Source organism: Carcharodon carcharias, chromosome 2 (genome assembly GCF_017639515.1).
Source record: "Carcharodon carcharias isolate sCarCar2 chromosome 2, sCarCar2.pri, whole genome shotgun sequence".
In the NCBI taxonomy this organism is placed as follows: Eukaryota; Metazoa; Chordata; class Chondrichthyes; order Lamniformes; family Lamnidae; genus Carcharodon; species Carcharodon carcharias.
In genome coordinates this window covers 151974882-151993883 of record NC_054468.1, presented here as the reverse complement: position 1 = coordinate 151993883, position 19002 = coordinate 151974882, and the positions used below count along the sequence as shown (strand labels likewise).

At 43.7% G+C, this 19002-nt stretch overlaps 1 protein-coding gene across 1 annotated transcript in view; it reads right to left on the bottom strand.

Annotated features, from left to right (window-relative positions):
- Positions 1 to 664: 664 nt before the first annotated feature.
- The window catches only part of tulp4a (TUB like protein 4a), a 491793-nt gene continuing 473455 nt past the window's right edge, over positions 665 to 19002 (bottom strand). The window contains exon 14 of the mRNA XM_041217482.1: positions 665 to 1593. Within this exon, the coding sequence (XP_041073416.1) occupies positions 1477 to 1593 (117 nt within the window). The 3' untranslated portion in view covers positions 665 to 1476. The remainder of the gene's footprint in view (positions 1594 to 19002) is intronic.

The following is a 19002-nucleotide window of genomic DNA, read 5'->3' as shown; positions in this document are numbered from 1 at the left end:
TTGTGTTGGCATGACTAGTGGGGAATCAAAAGCCAGAGGCCATGAATACAGGATAATCACTAATATATACCAATCAGGAATTCAGGAGAAACCTCTTTAATCAGAGAATACTGAGAATCTAGAATTCACTGCAACGTGAAGTTGTTCAGCAAATATCATAGATGCATTTAAGGGGAACCTAGATAAGCACATGAGGGAGAAAAATGGATATTGTTAATTGGGTCTGATAAAGTAAGGGAGACAAGGCTCATGTTGGTCTTAAACATTGACATTTGCTTGGCCAAGTGGCCTGTTTCTATGCTATAAAGTTCTATGTAATTCTACGAACTGTTGCCTCTGCATAAAAATTCCTATTGTTAATGGGAAATATAAAAGCAAATAATAAACAAGTTGAATAAGGATAATAAAATATTTGATTCTAAATTTCTATAAAAGCTAATTTTATTCTGTCTTCTCAAGCATGTGAATCCAACTCAAGATGTTGGCTGGAAGTTATTTTTCAAAATTAAATTTAAAGTTTTCATGACTTTGCAATGCAATAAACATTAACTATCTTCAAGTGTTTGCATAACCCCTGTGACAGCAAACACTACAGCTTGTAATGGTAAACAGCATTTTTCCCACTGCCTCATACTTGCACCACTGTCTAAACCAACAGACAAGCTATGCTACAAAAACATTTATTGAAAAATGTAGCACATTTCTGTAACAGTACAAGTTTAGGTGCATTCAGTCCCCAGCTTCACAAATAAACCGAAAGTTGGTGGTTCACTTAATATTTGGGAAGGCAATCCGCTATTAGGGATACATGTGCAATCAGCCTGTCATTAAAAATAAGAAAAATTTTGAAAGTAATAAAAGTTGCTAGCACTAAAATAGCTCAACAAAAACACAAAATGTTAATTTCAAAGCAATGACTATTAAAACACACTGTCTCAAAAACGATATTTTGAAGACTTGTAGTTTTAACTCAGAAGCTCCTTAAGTTGTTCTTTCCAGTGCTTAACAGTATTGACACAATCTAACTATCTACTAATACCATATCTAAAAGTCAACATTTCATTCTGGTTCCCAGGAATCCTTTGTATTATTCAAGTATTATTAGTGTTATTAAAAACCGCCGAGAAAGCAAGTTTCTGTAACAGTTGCAGGAAAAAAATCGCACCAATATAAGGCCATCTAGTTAACAGGTAAACTTATTCTACTGGGCTATTCAGACAAGCAAGGGGCAGCATGTAATCAGCTGCAAGAGTCTACAAAGCAGCAAGGTCTCTGAACTGTAATCCTCCTAGCATGCATCTAAGAAGTATGCTCTTCTCCTTTCCTGTTACTTCAAGACTAAATAGGTGAACTGTGATCCTCTAAAGTGAAAAGCAGCATTGTAGCTACCCAGATCAATTCAGTCACAGTGCACTCAATGTGCATTCCTGGCATCTTTAGACGCTGAGCTCCAGAAAGCACTTTGGTTCTTCCCATTCATTTCAGCCGCTGTGTAACATTTGCTAGTGCAACAGCAAAAGCTTGCACTGCAGAAAATGGATATTGAAAATCCAGGATGTATGCATTACCATCAATCCTTCCAAACTGCATCACCTGCAAAAGAAAACAAATTAAAGGGTATGAAAATAAGTACTTTTTTTTTATTTTAACAGAAATGGAGGTGAATGAGCCATATGTCTGTGATCCACTTCAAGTTCTGACATACTGTCTGTATCAAGAGTTTTCAAGGGCAATGCTTAGATACATAGTTTTGGAACATGCTATTGTTATTTTGGCTATCATTTAATTGGTCTGATTTTTAAAATTCATTAGCCTGCTCAACAAGAAGCTTTGATTACCTGTGACCCAATGTACAATGGCAACCCATGTGGTGTGCATCATTTCAAGATCAGGATTCATGTATTATTGAGAATTAGATGATAGTACTGATAGATTACCTGTCAATAATCTCTTTCATGAAAACTCCAGTAGGTTATTTGTTCCTGATTGTTTGGTTCCCTTAATCAAGAACTTGGTTTTTAGTCTCTACCAATAGTAATTTTTGCCTAGGTTAATTTGCTTCCATTTATTTTCCTTTCAGTGAGGAAATAAATGCTCTACGTTTAGAACTTCTCTGAGGCAGCAGTACCAAGATCTGAAAAGAGTTCTAGAAATTTGTATTGGGAAGTTCGTATTCTATTGCCTCAAGCATAATGTGAATGATTAAGACATAAGATTAACCATGAATGTTGATTTTCTTTTTTTATATATAAAAGCTGAATGTGTTTACATATTATTAATTTAAATATGTAACACTTAATCACCAGAATAATAGGTTGGCACAGCCCACTTTATTTCTAATAGTTCCAATGTAATGCCCCAGGCAGGGTACCTTTTAATTAAGTTAATTTAAAACACCTGGATTGTGCAGGAGGAGCTTCCATGCCCCTTTACAATATAAGCAGACAGATGGGATGAAAATAAAATTGAAACAATAATGTAATCCATTATCAGTGAACCATGCAGCCACAACCAACTAAATTAAAAACATTGGATTTTGGCACTACAACATGGAAGTGGCACTGTTGACAATACACTTTGAAATATACTTTATGATCTTCAGTTTAGCAGTGGGGTAACTATAGGCCAGTTAGCTTAACACCTGTCATTGGGAAAATGTTGGAGTCTGTTATAAAGGATGTAATAGCAGAGCATTTAGAAATACATAATATAATCAAGCAGACTCAGGATGGCTTCATGATGGGGAAATCATGCCTAACAAATTTATTAGAATTCTTTGAGGAGATAATAAGCAGGATAGATAAAGGGGAACCAGTAGATGTGATATATTTGGATTTCCAAAAGGTGTTCAATAAGGTACCACACATAAGGCTACTTAATAAGATAAGGGCCCATGGTGTTGGGGGTAGTATATTAGCATAGAGGATTGGCTAACTAAAAAAAGACAGATAGTTGGGATAAGGGGGGCATTTTCGGGATGGCAACCTGTAGCTAATGGAGTGCCACAGGTATCAGTGCTGGGGCCACAATTATTTACAACAAATATTAATAACTTCGATAAGGGAAGTGAATGTACTATCACCAATTTTGCGGTGACACGAAAATAGGTGGGAAGGCAAGTGGTGAGGATGACACAAGGAGTTTACAGAGGGATATAGACAAGTGAGTGGGCAAAAACTTGGCAGGTGAAATATAATGTGGGAAAATGTGAGGTTATGCACTTTGACAGGAAGAATAGAGGAGCTGAATATTATTTAAATGGAGAAAGACTGCAGAAGGCTGCAGCACAGAGGGATTCGGCAGTGCTTGTGCATGAATCCCAAAAAGCTAACATACAAATTCAATAGGTAGTAGGAAAGGCAAATGGAATGCTGGCCTTTATTTCAAACTATACAAGGCACTTGTTGGACCACACCTAGGATATTGTGAACAATTTTGGTCCCCTTATCGAAGGAAAGATGTACTGACATTGGAGGCAGTCCAGAGAAGGTTCACTAGGTTGATCCTGGGTATGGAGGGATTTTCTTATGAGGAGAGGTTAAATAGGTTGGACCTGTACTCATTGGAGTTTAGAAGAAGAGAGGCGACCTTATTGAAACATATAAGATTCTTAGGGGGCTTGACAGGGTAGATACTGAGAGGTTGTTTCCCCTTGTGGGACAGCCTAGGGCCAGAGGGCATAATCTCAGAGTAAGGGGACGCCCATTTTAAACAGAGATGAGGAGGAATTTATTCTCTCAGAGGGTGGTCAATCTGTAGATTTCTTTACCGTAGAGGACTGTAGAGGTCAGATAGTTATGTATATTCAATGCTGAGATAGACAGATTTTTAAGCAGTAAGGGAATCAAAGATTATGGGGACAAGGCAGGAAAGTGGAGTTGAGGATTAGCAGATCAGCCATGATCTCATTGAATGGCAGAGCAGACTGGATGGGCCGAATGGCCTACTTCTGCTCCTTTGTTTTATGGTCTTATGGGTAACTACTGTATTGGTTTCCCCCTGCAAAAATGACTTTAGGTCCTAAAATTATCAAGCTATTTTAAAATACTGCAAAATTGATCACATTTATTCTATTGTGAGGATTTAGATTTGACACAAATATGCAAATTGCAGAGAGGATATCCTAGATTGATCAAGGACAGAATCTATTTGGTTAGAGCTAAGAAACAATAGAAGCACTATTACATTACTGAGCGTATTCTATAGCCAACCAACCAGTGGGAAAGATATAGAGGAACAAATTTGCAAGGAATTATCAGAGAGGTTTAAGAATTATAGAGTAGCCAGGATGGGGGACTTTAATTATCCTAATATAGACCATGATAGTAATAGTGCAAAGGGCAGAAAGGGGTTAGCGTTTCTATAGTGTGTTAAGGAGAATTTTCTGCAGCAGTATGTTTTCAGTCCAACATGAAGGGAGGCTTACTCTATCTGATGCTGGGGAATGAGGTGGATCAAGTGAATCAACTATCAATAAGGGAACACTTAGAGGGCAGTGATCATGTTATCATAAGGCTTAGCTTGGCTATGGAACAATCCAGCACGAGAAAGCCAACTACAGTACAGTAAGAGTGGGTCTGAACCAGAAAAATTGGAATCTAAGGTTGGCAGGCAAAACTATAACTGAACAATTGTCTGCCTTTAAAGAAGAAATATTTCAGGCACAGTCAAGGTATATTCCCATAAAGGGAAAGGTAGGACAAACAAATCCAGAGCTCCCTGGATGAAAAAAGATATAGGCCTAGATCTTCCGGCCAGCAGCGTTAGACATGTTGCCACTGCCCACAGTTTTCTCCAACCCAACGATGCTACCCATTTTCAGCCATATCTTCCAATCCCAGCTGAAGCAGAAATGGGCGGTGCACCCTCTCCAGGATAAGTCCAGTGAGTGTAGGAGAATCAGAGGAAGGAGAGGATATGTCTCCTTTTTATGACAGTAACTGCCATATTTTTGAAGATTTTTAAAGATCTCAAATCTTTTAATAAATGAGTGGTTTTTTTTATTGATCATGGGATGTGGGTGTCGCTGGCTGGGCCAGTATTGATTGCCCACCCTAACTGCCCTTGAGAAGGTGGTGGTGAGCTGCCTTCTTGAACTGCTGCAGTCTCTGTGGTGTAGGTACACCCACAGTGCTGTTAGGGAGGGCATTCCAGGATTTTGGTCCAGCGACAGCGATATATTTCCAAGTTAGGATGGTGAGTGGCTTTGAGGGGAACTTCCAGGTGGTAGTGTTCCCATCTATCTGCTGCCCTAGTCCTTCTAGATAGTAGTGATCATGGATTTGGAAGGTGCTGTCTGGAAGGCTTGGTCCTGCAGTACATCTTGTAGATGGTACACATTCTTGCCAATGTGCTTTGGTGGTGGAGGGAGTGAATGTTTGTGGATGTGGTGCCAATCAAGCAGGCTGCTTTGCCCTGGATGGTGTCAAACTTTTTGAGTGTTGTTGAAGCTGCACTCGTCTAGGCAAATAGAGAGTTTCCACATCACACTGCTGACTTGTGCCTTTTAGATGGTAGACAGGCTTTGGGGAGTCAGGTGGTGAGTTAGTCGCCACAGGATTCCAACCTTCTGACCTGCTCTTGTAGCCACACTATTTATATGGCTAGTCAATTTCAGTTTTTGGATAATAGTAACCCCCAGATGTTCATAGTGGGGAATTCAGCGATGGTAATGCCATTGAGTGTCAAGGGGCAATGGTTAGATTCTCTCTTGTTGGAGATGGTCATTGCCTGGCACTTGCATGGTGCGTATGTTACTTGCCACCTGTCAGCCCAAGCCTTGATATCGTCCAAGTTTTGCTGCATTTGGGCATGGACTGTTCCAGTAACTGAGGAGTCACAAATGTTGTTGAACATAGCGCAATCTTAAGTGAACATCCCCACTTCTGATCTTATGATGGAAGGAAGGTCATTGATGCAGCAGCTGAAGTTGGTTGGTCAGTACCATGAGGAACTCCTGCAGTGATGTCCTGGAACTGAGATGATTGACCACCAACAACCATAATCATCTTCCTTTGTGCTAGGTATAACTCTAACCAGCAGAAAGTTTACCCCCACAATTCCCATTGACTCCAGTTTTACTAGGTAGCACACACTTGGTCAAATGCTACCTTGACGTCAAGGGCTTTCACCTCACCTCTGAAATTCAGCTTTTTTGTCGATGTTTGAATCAAGGCTGTAATGAGGTCAGGAGCTGAGTGACCCTGGCGGAATCCAAACTGAACATCAGTGAGCCGGTTATTGCTAAGCAAGTACCGCTTGATAGCATTTTACCTTCTATCACTTTACTGATGATCAAGAGTAGGCTGATGGGGCAGAAATTGGCAGGGTTGGATTTGTCCTGATTTTTAAGTGCAGGACATACCTGGGCTATTTTCCACATTGCCGGGTAGATGCTAGTGTAGATTAGTGGATGGGTTAGTGAAAGGGTAGCTGGGTGAGTTGGAGAAGTGGGTAGGTGGGTGAGGCGGGTAGTCAGGTTGGGTGGTAGTTAGGTGGTCAGAGGGGTAGTCAGGGTGTTGGGGGGTAGTCTGGAGATTGGGGGGGAGATAGTGGGGTGGTTGGGGGCTGGTCAGTTGTGTTACCCTGGCTAACCACTGAGTTAGACCAGATACTAAACTAACATTTCTTAGGTAAGTGTGCAGGTAAGTCCAGCAGATCTGGCCCAAGTCTCTGCCCTGAGGTCAGGGTTGGAGTCATTAGCAGTGGGTCCCAGGCAGCAAAGTCTAAACTTCCTGGGCAATTTCTGCATTTGTCTGTACGTCAGAACCTCTGCAGCATCTTGGCATACAACTCCCACCTCCGATGATCTGGAGACCAGAAGATTTAGGCCATAGGGATTAAGATGAAGAAGAAAAAGTGTGCTTATGACAGATGTCAGGTGGATAATACAACTGAGAAGCAGGCAGATGGTTCAGAGGAGAAGTGAAAAAGCAAATAAGAGAAGCAAAGAGACAGTATGAAAAGCAGCTAAAGTAAAAGGGAATCCAAAAATCCTCTATTGGCATTTAATGGTAAAAGGATGGTAAAAGGAGTGGGGTCGATTAGGGGCTAAAAAGGGGATTTACTCATAGAGGCAGTGATATGGCTGAGGGATTAAATGAATACTTTGCATCTGTCTTTAGCAAGGAAGATGCTGCTGCGCAAATCTTGGTGAAAAGGCTTTAAAATCGATAAAGAGGAGATATTAGATAGGCCATCTATACTTAAAGTTGATAAGGCACCAGGACTGGATGAGATACAACCAAAAATACTGAGGGAGTGAGAATGGAAGTTGCAGAGCCATTGGCCAGAATTTTCCAATGTTCCTTGGACTTAGACCAGGAGACTGGAGAATTACAAATGTTACACATTTTTTTTGAACAAGTGTGTAAATATAAGTCCAAAAATAATAGGCCAGTCAGTTTAATTTGGGTGATGGAGAAGCTTCTGGAAACTATAATTTGGGTCAAAATTAATAGTCACTTGGGCAAATGCGGGTTAATTAAGGAAAGATTAGTTTGTTAAGATTTGTTAAGGTTTCACTAACAATGTTTAACTAACTTGCGTTTTTTGATGAAGTAACAGAGTTGATGAAGGTCATGCTGTTGATATGATGTCCATGGACTTTCAGAAGGCATTTGATGAACCGCAGCACAACAGACTTGTGACTAAAGTTAGAGTTCATGGAATAAAAGGCTCAGTAGCAACATAGGTACAAAATTGCCTGAGTGACACGAAACAGAGAGTGGTGTTTAATGAAAAACAAAAACAGAATTACCTGGAAAAACCCAGCAGGTCTGGCAGCATCGACGGAGAAGAAAAGAGTTGACGCTTCGAGTCTTCATGACCCTTCGACAAAACTTGAGTTCGAGTCCAAGAAAGAGTTGAAATATAAGCTGGTTTAAGGTGTGTGTCTGTGTGTGTGTGTGTGTGTGTGTGGGGGGGGGGGGGGGTGGGGGGGTGGGAAGGGCGGGGAGAGAGAGAGAGAGAGAGAGAGAAGCGGAGGGGGTTGGTGTGGTTGTAGGGACAAACAAGCAGTGATACAAGCAGATCATCAAAAGATGTCACAAACAACAGAACAAAAGAACACATAGGTGTTAAAGTTGGTGATATTATTTAAACGAATGTGCTAATTAAGAATGGATGGTAGGGCACTCAAGGTATAGCTCTAGTGGGGGTGGGGAGAGCATAAAAGATTTAAAAATATTTAAAAATAATGGAAATAGGTGGGAAAAGAAAAATCTATATAATTTATTGGAAAAAAACAAAAGGAAGGGGGAAACAGAAAGGGGGTGGGGATGGAGCTCAAGACCTAAAGTTGTTGAATTCAATATTCAGTCCGGAAGTCTGTAAAGTGCCTAGTCGGAAGATGAGGTGTTGTTCCTCCAGTTTGCGTTGGGCTTCACTGGAACAATGCAGCAAGCCAAGGACAGACATGTGGGCAAGAGAGCAGGGTGGAGTGTTAAAATGGCAAGCGGCTGGGAGGTTTGGGTCATTCTTGCGGTCAGACCGCAGGTGTTCTGCAAAGCAGTCGCCCAGTTTACGTTTGGTCTTTCCAATGTAGAGGAGACCACATTGGGAGCAACGAATGCAGTAGACTAAGTTGGGGGAAATGCAAGTGAAATGCTGCTTCACTTGAAAGGAGTGTTTGGGCCCTTGGACGGTAAGGAGAGAGGAAGTGAAGGGGCAGGTGTTGCATCTTTTGCGTGGGCATGGGGTGGTGCCATAGGAGGGGGTTGAGGAGTAGGGGGTGATGGAGGAGTGGACCAGGGTGTCTCGGAGGGAGCGATCCCTACGGAATGCCGATAGGGGGGGTGAAGGGAAGATGTGTTTGGTGGTGGCATCATGCTGGAGTTGGCGGAAATGGTGGAAGATGATCCTTTGAATGCGGAGGCTGGTGGGGTGATAAGTGAGGACAAGGAGGACCCTATCATGTTTCTGGGAGGGAGGAGAAGGTGTGAGGGCGGATGCGCGGGAGATGGGCCAGACACGATTGAGGGCCCTGTCAATGACCGTGGGTGGAAAGCCTCGGTTAAGGAAGAAGGAGGACATGTCAGAGGAACTGTTTTTGAAGGTAGCATCATCGGAACAGATGCGACGGAGGCGAAGGAACTGAGAGAATGGGATGGAGTCCTTACAGGAAGCGGGGTGTGAGGAGCTGTAGTCGAGGTAGCTGTGGGAGTCGGTGGGTTTGTAATGGATATTGGTGGACAGTCAGAGATTGAGACAGAGATGTCAAGGAAGGGAAGGGAAGTGTCAGAGATGGACCACGTGAAAACGATGGAGGGGTGGAGATTGGAAGCAAAATTAATAAATTTTTCCAAGTCCCAACGAGAGCATGAAGCAGCACTGAAGTAATCATCGATGTACCAGAGAAAGAGTTGTAGAAGGGGGCTGGAGTAGAACCGGAACAAGGAATGTTCCACATACCCCATAAAGAGACAGGCATAGCTGGGGCCCATGCGGGTATTTGGAGGAAGTGAGAGGAGTTGAAGGAGAAATTGTTCAGTGTGAGAACAAGTTCAGACAGATGGAGGAGAGTAGTAGTGGATGGGGATTGTTCGGGCCTCTGTTCGAGGAAGAAGCTAAGGGCCCTCAGACCATCCTGGTGGGGGATGGAGGTGTAGAGGGATTGGACGTCCATGGTAAAGAGGAAGCGCTTGGGGCCAGGGAACTGGGAATTGTTGATGTGACGTAAGGTGTCAGAGGAATCACGGATGTAGGTGGGAAGGGACTGGACAAGGGGAGAGAGAAGGGAGTCAAGGTAACGAGAAATTAGTTCTGTGGGGCAGGAGCAAGCTGAGACGATCGGTCTACCGGGACAGTTCTGTTTGTGGATTTTGGGTAGGAGATAGAAGCGGGCCGTCCGAGGTTGGGCGACTATCAGATTGGAAGCTGTGGGAGGAAGATCCCCAGAGGAGATGAGGTCAGTGACAGTCCTGGAAACAATGGCTTGATGTTCAGTGTTGGGGTCATGGTCCAGGGAGAGGTAGGAGGAAGTGTCTGCGAGTTGACGCTCAGCCTCCGCGAGGTAGAGCTCAGTGCGCCAGACAACAACAGCAGCACCCTTGTCAGCAGGTTTGATGACAATGTCAGGGTTGGACCTGAGAGAATGGAGTGCAGTAAGTTCAGAGAGAGAGAGATTAGAATGGGTGAGAGGAGCAGAGAAATTGAGACGACTAATGTCGCGCCGACAGTTCTCAGTGAAAAGATCAAGAGAAGGTAAGAATCCAGAGGGAGGGGTCCAGGTGGAGGGAGAATATTGGAGATGGGTGAAAGGATCTGTTGAATGGGGAGAGGACTTCTGCCCAAAGAAGTGAGCCCGGAGACGAAGACGGCGGAAGAAGAGTTCAGCATCATGCCGAGCCCGAAATTCATTGAGGTGGGGGTGTAAGGGTATGAAACTAAGTCCTTTGCTGAGCACTGAACGTTCAGCATCGGAGAGGGGAAGGTCAGGGGGTATAGTGAATACACGGCTGGGGCTGGGATTGGAAGATGGGGTGGGGACGGAGGGACAGGCAAGGGTGGAGGGTCCTAGATGGGTGTTGGTGTCGATGAGTTGTTGGAGCTTGCGTTCCTTAGCACTTGAGAGAAAGAGAAAAAGTTTCTTGTTGAGGCGTCGGATGAGCCGAAGAATAAAATGAAACTGGGGGCACGCGCAGCTTTGAAAAAGGGTACGGCGGTACTGCTGGAGGGAGAGGTCGAGTGTGTTCATATGGCGGCGCATGGCACTGAGTGTGGATTTCAGAATGTGATGGGAACAGCAGTCCGAGAAACGTTTTATGTCCCGGAGATACCTATAATCCTGGGTGGGTTCAAAACATGAGGGGTGGAATTTCAGTTGAAATCCACGTGGGGTAAGTCGGAGACGGAGACAGTCACTGAGAAAGGAGATATGGCTGTGAAAGCGGGTTTTAGTAAACACCTTGTCAAACACCAGGAGGGAAATGGAAAGCAATGAAGGTGAGCAAGGCAAAAGAGAGGTACGGAAATCTTGTCGCAGAGAAGAACAGAACTTATTCAAGGAGGTAGGCATTTCTTGAAGAGCAGTGGCAGTCAGTTAAACACAGAGATAAAAACAAAAAAACTGCGGATGCTGGAAATCCAAAACAAAAACAGAATTACCTGGAAAAACTCAGCAGGTCTGGCAGCATCAGCGGAGAAGAAAAGAGTTGACATTTCGAGTCCTCATGACCCTTCGATAGAACTTGAGCTCGAGTCCAAGAAAAAGTTGAAATATAAGCTGGTTTAAGGTGTGTGTGGGGTGGTGGGGGGGGTAGAGAGAGAGAGAGAGAGAAGTTGAGGGGGTTGGTGTAGTTGTAGGGACAAACAAGCAGTGATATTTCAGACCTATTTCCATTATTTTTAAATATTTTTCAATCTTTTATGCTCTCCCCACCCCCACTAGAGCTATACCTTGAGTGCCCTACCATCAATTCTTAATTAGCACATTCGTTTAGATAATATCACAAACTTTAACACCTATGTGTTCTTTTGTTCTGTTGTTTGTGACATCTTTTGATGATCTGCTTCTATCACTGCTTGTTTGTCCCTACAACCACACCAACCCCCTCCACTTCTCTCTCTCTCTCTCTCCCCCCCACCACACACCTTAAACCAGCTTATATTTCAACTCTTTCTTGGACTCGAACTCAAGTTCTGTCGAAGGGTCATGAGGACTCGAAACGTCAACTCTTTTCTTCTCCGCCGATGCTGCCAGACCTGCTGAGTTTTTCCAGGTAATTCTGTTTTTGTTTTGGATTTCCAGCATCCGCAGTTTTTTTGTTTTTGTCATAGTGGTGTTTAATGGATGGTTTTCAGACTGGAGGGAGGTAGTGGAAAACCCCAGGGCTCAGTGTTAGAACCCTAGCCTTTCCTGACATACTAATAACCTAGACCTTGGTGTGCAGGGCATAATTTCAAAATCTGCGAACATAACAGAGCATGGAGGCATTGTGAATTTTGATGAAGATAGTGTAGACAGATTGGTGGAATGGACGAACAAGTGACAGATGTAATTTAATGCAGGGCAGTGAGAAGTGATTCATTTTGATAGGAAGAACATGGAGAGACAATATAAAATAAAGGGTACAATTCTAAAAGTGCGCAGGAGCAGAGGGACCTGGTGTATATGTGCATAATGCATTGAAGGTGCCAGGGCAGTTGAGAGAGCAGTTACTAAAGCATACAGCATCCTGGGGCTTTATTAATAAGGACATAAGAGTACAAAAGCAAGGAAGTTATGTTAAACCTGCATAGAACACTGATTTGGCCTCAACAGCAGTACTGCGTCCAGTTAAGGGCGCCACACTTTAGAAAGGATGTGAAGGCATGAGGGAGTGTAGAAAAGATTCACAAGAATGGTTCCTGGGATGAGGAACTTCAGTTATGGAGATAGATTGGGGAGTTGGGACTGTTGGAGAAGAGAAGGTTGAGAGGAGATTTAATTAAGGCTTTCAAAATCATGAGGGATCTGATCAGAGTAGATAGGGAAAAACTTTTGGTAGAAGGATCAGGGTCAAGAGGGCACAGATTTAAGGTAATTGGAAAACGAACAATGGTGACATGAGGGAAAACTTTTTCATGCAGCACTGCCTGACTGTGTGGTGGAGGCAGTTTCACTTGAGGCATTCAAGAGGGAATTGAATTGTTATCTGAGAAGGAAGAATATACAGGACTACAGGGAGGAGGCGAGTGGCAATAGGTGGATTGCTCCTTTGAAGAGCTGGCACAGATATGATGGGCTGAATGGCTTCCTGTGCTGAACCATTCTATGATCTTAAAAAGGTCAACTAGGGAAGACTTGCTATTGGATCTAGCAATGGTGAATGAAGTGGGGAGGTCTTGTGGTGCAGTGGTAGTGCACCCTACCTCTAAGCCAGGAGCTCCTAGTTCAAGCCTAACTTCAGGGCTTGATGGCCATGCAAGATACGTTCATAATGTGGCCAAACAGGTTGATTATCAGTCTGTAAATCCTTCCAATACGCCCAATGGCAGGCAGTAAGAGTAGGAGAGTTTCCTGGTCAGCCGTACTGCAGAAGGCAATGGCAAACCACTGCAGTACTTTGCCAAGCACAATCATAGACCAATCCAATGGAAGTGCATGGTCACCCATGCTCTCTGGGCATGGTGCCCAAAGGAAGAAGAGGAATGGTGAATGAACCAGAGCAAACAAGAGAAGTAAAAATATGGGAAAATCTAGGCAAGAGTGACTACAATATAATATACTTTAAGATGATAATAGAAAGGGGATAATAATGTTGAAAATCAGGTTAATGGATTGGAGAAAAGCTTATTTTGAGGAGCTGAGAATAGAACTTGCATGTAAAATATATTCCACTAAAAGGAATGAATAAACTAAACAATAGTGAGACTCCATCAATAAATATGAAAGGGAGATAGAAGAACAAATATGTAGGCAAATTTCTGCTTGTAAGAACAAGAGGGCAATAATAGTAGGAGACTTCAACTATCCTAATATCAACTGGGATTCAAACAATATAAGGGGCACTGAGGGAGAAAAATTCTTGCAGTGTGTCCAGGAAAACTTTTTCAACCAGTCTTGGGGAACGAAGAAGGGCAAGTGGGTAAAGTGACAGATGGCCTTCATTTCGGGGACAGTGATCACAATTCAGTCAGATTTAGCATTACCATGGAAAAGGACAGAGATAAGGTCGGAGTAAAAGTCTTGAACTGGGGGAAGGCAAATTTTGCAGAAGTGAGAAGGTACTTGACTGAGGTGGACTGGATAGCACTGCTGGAAGATAAAACATTGGAAAGCCAGTGGAAAGCACTAAAAAGCAAGATCCTAATTGTACAAAGTAGACATGTCCTCTACAAAAATAAGAGTGGTACTGTCAAATCTAGACCACCCTGGTTGTCTAGACGAATACAGGGGAAGATCAAACAGAAAAAGAAAGCATATGATAGGCACAATGAACTAATCACTGCAGATAGCCTAGACGAATAAAGGAAGTGCAGGGACAAAGTAAAAAAGGAAATAAGGAAATCAAAGAGACGGCATGAAAAAAGATTAGCAAGTAAAGTTAAAGATAACCCAAAGATGTTTTACCAATACATTTAATGCTAAAAGATTAGTTCAGGAAAAAGTGGGACCTATCAGAGATGAAGATGGAAACTTGTGTGTAGATGCAGAGGCTGTGGGAAGGGTTTCGAATGAATATTTTGATTCTGTGTTTACAAAGAAAAGGGAGAATATAGATATAGCAGTCCAGGAGGAACACTGTGAGATATTGGAGGGGATAGTCATTAAGAGAGAGTAAGTACTCGAAGGGTTGAAGTCCCTTGACAAGTTGATAAGTCGCCAGGGCCAGATGGATTGTTTCCGAGGCTGCTGAATGAAGTCAGGGAGGAGATAACAGATGCTCTGAGGATGATTTTCCAATCTTCACTAGATACAGGGGAGATACCGGAGGACTGGAGAAATGCAAATCTAGTTCCATTGTTTAAAAAGGGATCAAAGGAAATGCCAAACAATTATAAATCAGTTAGTCTTACATCGGTGATGGTCCAGGACAGCCCCAGAAGCTGAGAAGGTCAAGGAGTCAAGGAAATACCTGAAGACACCCTTCCTATTTGGAGATGAGTATGAGACAGTGCCGCACACATAACACTTGTCCAAAGATATGGTGGCTCCTATCTGCCACATATGCAAGAGGATCTGATGTTCATGGACCAGGAGGGCATCTCCTTAAAGTGCCCCTGAAGGTCACTGCCACACTCAATTTTTTAGCAAGCAGCTTGTTCTAGGGATCCACAGGGGACCAATGTGGCATCTCTTGGTCCTCAACACATAAATGTAAAAGGAGATGACAGATGCCCTCAAAAATAAGGCTGTTAGTTATATAAAGTTTACACTGGATGAAGCTAGCCATGCTGCTAGATTTCTGGGATTTCTATAGCGCACGGTGCAATCAATTGCACACGTGGCGTTTTAAGAGCTACCTGGCAGCAGGCCCTGATCTTAATTAACAGGAAAGTGATGACAGTTCATCTCAATAAGCAAGAAATATATTTACAAAGGTGCATGATATATACAATGAGTGAACACCCATGCCTCCATAGTGATCTCAGAATTTCTTAGTCTTTCTAACCCTACCACTAGGTCTAGGTGCATCCCTGACATCTGCAGCAGAGTTGCAGGCAGCCTGCTGACTGCTACACCCTGTTGCTTGAGATTAGTGGGTGTTCCCTGCAGCCCCAAGGCCTGGAGGGGCCCAGCCTGCTTTGGTCTCCTGCTGTGGGGCAGGTGTACCCTCCTTGGCCTGTGGAGATGGAGACAATGGGGTAATAGGGCAAGGGGGATTGAGATCGACTGCACACTCTTGGAGTCACCTGAGTAGATGGCCATGGGGTGTCCAGCTGATGGTCCTCCACCTTTGGGTGCCCACGGGCCCCTGCCTGATTTCTTGAGGAGAAGGGGCACCTGGAGGAAGATTGAGGTTCTCATCCTCCTCTCACCTAGCCATTGACAGATCTCACCTATGCCTAGAGCGGTGGTATGCAGGTCCGAGTGCAAATTCAGCCGAACCTGCTGGAGCAAGGTCTCCAAGGCGGTTGTCGCTGTTCCCACTGTGACCTCGAGGCACTTGGATGTCGGAGCCATGACGTCAGACAGAACACAGACGGCCTCCTCCATCCTTTGTTCTAGTCTGTTGACTGCCTCTCACAACTCTGATTGATGTTCCTCCACCTGTCTTTGCATCTCTAGCATGTTAGAGACAGTCATTTCCAGAGGATCATCATCTGACTCTAAGCGGATGCCTGTTCTCTAGCAGTCCTCCAAAAGGCAGAGACCTGGGCTATCACTGCCTCCAACTGCTGTGGAGAACTGTCTGTGAAGTATTCTCTAGAAAGTGACCCCGAGTCTAATCTCGATCCCTGACCTACTGAGGTGTGTGTCTCTCTGCTGGTGGAGTGTGCAGGTGAATGCAGTGGCGGTCTTCATCTGAAGCGTCCTCAGCATCCTCCTCTCAGGTGGCCTGGGGGCTGGGGCTTGTGGTTTGTCTGCAGCTCTGTCTGGGCCCGCTGGTGTCTGTAAGAAAGAGGAGATAGATTTAGTTCATGAGCAGGCAGAATAAAACATTCCATGTCACTCACTGTGAATGTCAGAATGTGATCAACTCATGGAGGGCTCATCCGTACTGGGTTGCTGGGAGAGGCTGATCTCGCCTTCACCACAGAGCGATCCCTGTCCTCCCCTGCCACCTTGGTGACATCCTCCTCAAATCAAGTGATCCTGGATATCGGCTATCCCTCCTCCAGCCTGGGAGCTCTCCCTCCTGTAGTGGGCAAGCTTGGCCTGCATGAAGACAAATGGATGGAATGTGATGAGAAGGGATGAAGCAGAGATTGGGAAGCATGCATGTGTGCTGTGTGTGCTCAGCTCTCCCGAGTAAGAATCTGTTTGTGTAGCATTTTGGATAAGATACTGGTGATGTTAATGTGTCTGCGAGACAATCAGTGCTGATGTCTCCCCTGCTAATATTGTGTGAGATCCCTGAGCAGTCTAACCCTTTGAGTACATTATGAGAGTGTGAGATTGGAGTGAGCAGACAGTTGACTTACCCTGGCGGAGTGGATGAGATCATTCATCCTCTTCCTGCATTGCAGGGCATTTCACTGGCGGTTGCCCATGGAGAAGACCCCCTCTGTGACTGCCTCCCAGGTCAGCGAGGTGAGGTTGCTGGACCTCCTGGATCCATCCCTTGGGCGTTGGCGAACACCTCAGCCAAGAGCCTCAAGGGAGTCATGGTTGAACTTCAGGGCAACCGTCTTCTTTGTCCTGGGGCCCTCTCAGGATCTAGCAATGACACAGCTGGGCTACACATAGTGAACGTGTGTATTCAACTGGCATTTAAGTATGGCGGAAGGACCTTCGAAACCATTAGGTGATGGCAGGGCGGAAGAATCAGTGCCCGCCATGTGGTTTGGAGAGCTGCTCAGCAGTGCATAACTAATGAGCTTCCAAACCCCACCACCCAGTGGGAAACACGCTGCTTATCCCGCCCGCCAGCACACTTAATCTCCGGGTGAAAAATTCCACGAGTCATGGTAAATGGATTGAATTTCAGACTGAAGGATGTAGATTTTGGTATTTCCCAAGGGTCAGTTCAAGGACCATTGTTATTTATGTATACATAAATGACTTGGATATTGGAATACAGCATAAAATTTCAAAATTCCCAATGATGCTAAACTTGCAGGTCTGCCAAACAGTGAGGATGATGCCAATCAACTGCAAAATGACATAGATTGGCTAGCAGCATGGGCAGACAGAACTTAAAGCATAGAGGTGATAAATTTTGGCAGAAGGGATAACGAAAGCCAATATATATCTAATGGCAGAGCTCTAAAGACGGTACAGGGTCAAGAGGACCTGGGCTTTCATGTGCATAGGTCTTTGAAGGCAGCAAAACACACTGACAGTTAACAAAGTCTCTGGAATCTTCAGCTTCATAAGTAGAGGTATTGAATACAAAAGCAGGCAAGTTATATTGAACGTTCATAAAGTTATGATTAGGACACAACTGCGGTACTGTGTCTAGTTCTAATCACCACATTTTGGGAAGGATGTGAGGGTGCTTTAGAAGGAACATAGGAGCAGGGATAGGCCATTTGGCCCTTTGAGCCTGCTCCACCATTCAATAAGATTATGGCTGATCTGGTTGTGCCCTTGGTTCCACTTTCCTCTCTGCCCCCCATAACCTTTGACTCCCCTGCTTATCAAAAATCTGTCTAACTCTGCATTAAATAAATTCAGAGACCCAGCCTCCACCACTTTCTGAGGAAGAGAATTCCACACACCAATGACCCTTTGGGAGAGAAAGTTTCTCATGTCTGTCTTAAAAGGGAGAGGTCTTATTTTTAAACTATGTCCCCTAGTTTTAGTCTCCCCCACAAGAAGAAACATCCTCATCCACCCTATCAAGAGCCCTCAGGATCTTATATGTTTCAATAAGATCATCTCTCATTCTTCTAAACACCAATGGGTATAGGTCTAACCTGTTCAACCTGTCTTCACAAAACAATCCCTTCATCCCAAGGATGAATCCAATCAACCTTCTCTGAACTACTTCTAAAGCAGGTACATCTTTTTTAAATAAGGAGACCAAAACTGTACACAGTACTCCAGATGTGATCTCACCAAGGCCCTGTACAGTTGTACTAAAACTTCCCTACTTTTATATTTCCTTCCTCTTGCAATAAACACCAACATTCTATTTGCCTTCCTAATTACTTGTTCTACCTGCATATTAACTTTATGTGATACATGTGCCAGGACACCTAGATCCCTCTGTATCACCAGGTTCTGCAATCTTTCTTCATTTAAATAGTACGCTGCTTTTCTATTCTTCCTGCCAAAGTGAACATGCTCACATTTGGCCAATTTTTTGTTCACTCACTTAACTTGTCTATATCCCTTTGCAGACTCACTCTCTCCTATTGACAACTTACTTTCCTACTTATTTTGGTGTCATTGGTAAATGTAGCTCCCATTCATTTACTCCCTTCATCCACCTCATTGATATAGATTGTGAATAATTGAGGACCCACAACTGATCCCTCTGGCACTCCGCTAGTTACAGTTTGCCAATCTGGAAAAAGACCCATTTATCCCTATTTTGCTTCTTGTAAGCCAACCAATCCTTTATCCATGCTAATATGTTACCTCTACACCATGTGCTCTTATCCTGCTTTGATGTGGTACTATAACAAATGCCTTTTGGAAATTCATTCACCACATCTACTGGTTCCCCTTTATCTACCTTGAATGTTACCTCATCAAAGAACTCTAACAGATTATTTAAAGATGATTTCCCTTTCACAAGGAGCAGAGCACATTTACCAGAATAGTTTCAGGGATGATGGAATTTAGGTTGAAGGGAGAAGCTGGAGTTGCTCTTGCTGGAGCAAAGGAAGTTGAGGGAAGATTTGAGATAGTTGTACAAGATTAAGACATATTTATATAAGGTAGACAAAGAAAAACTAGCTGATGGT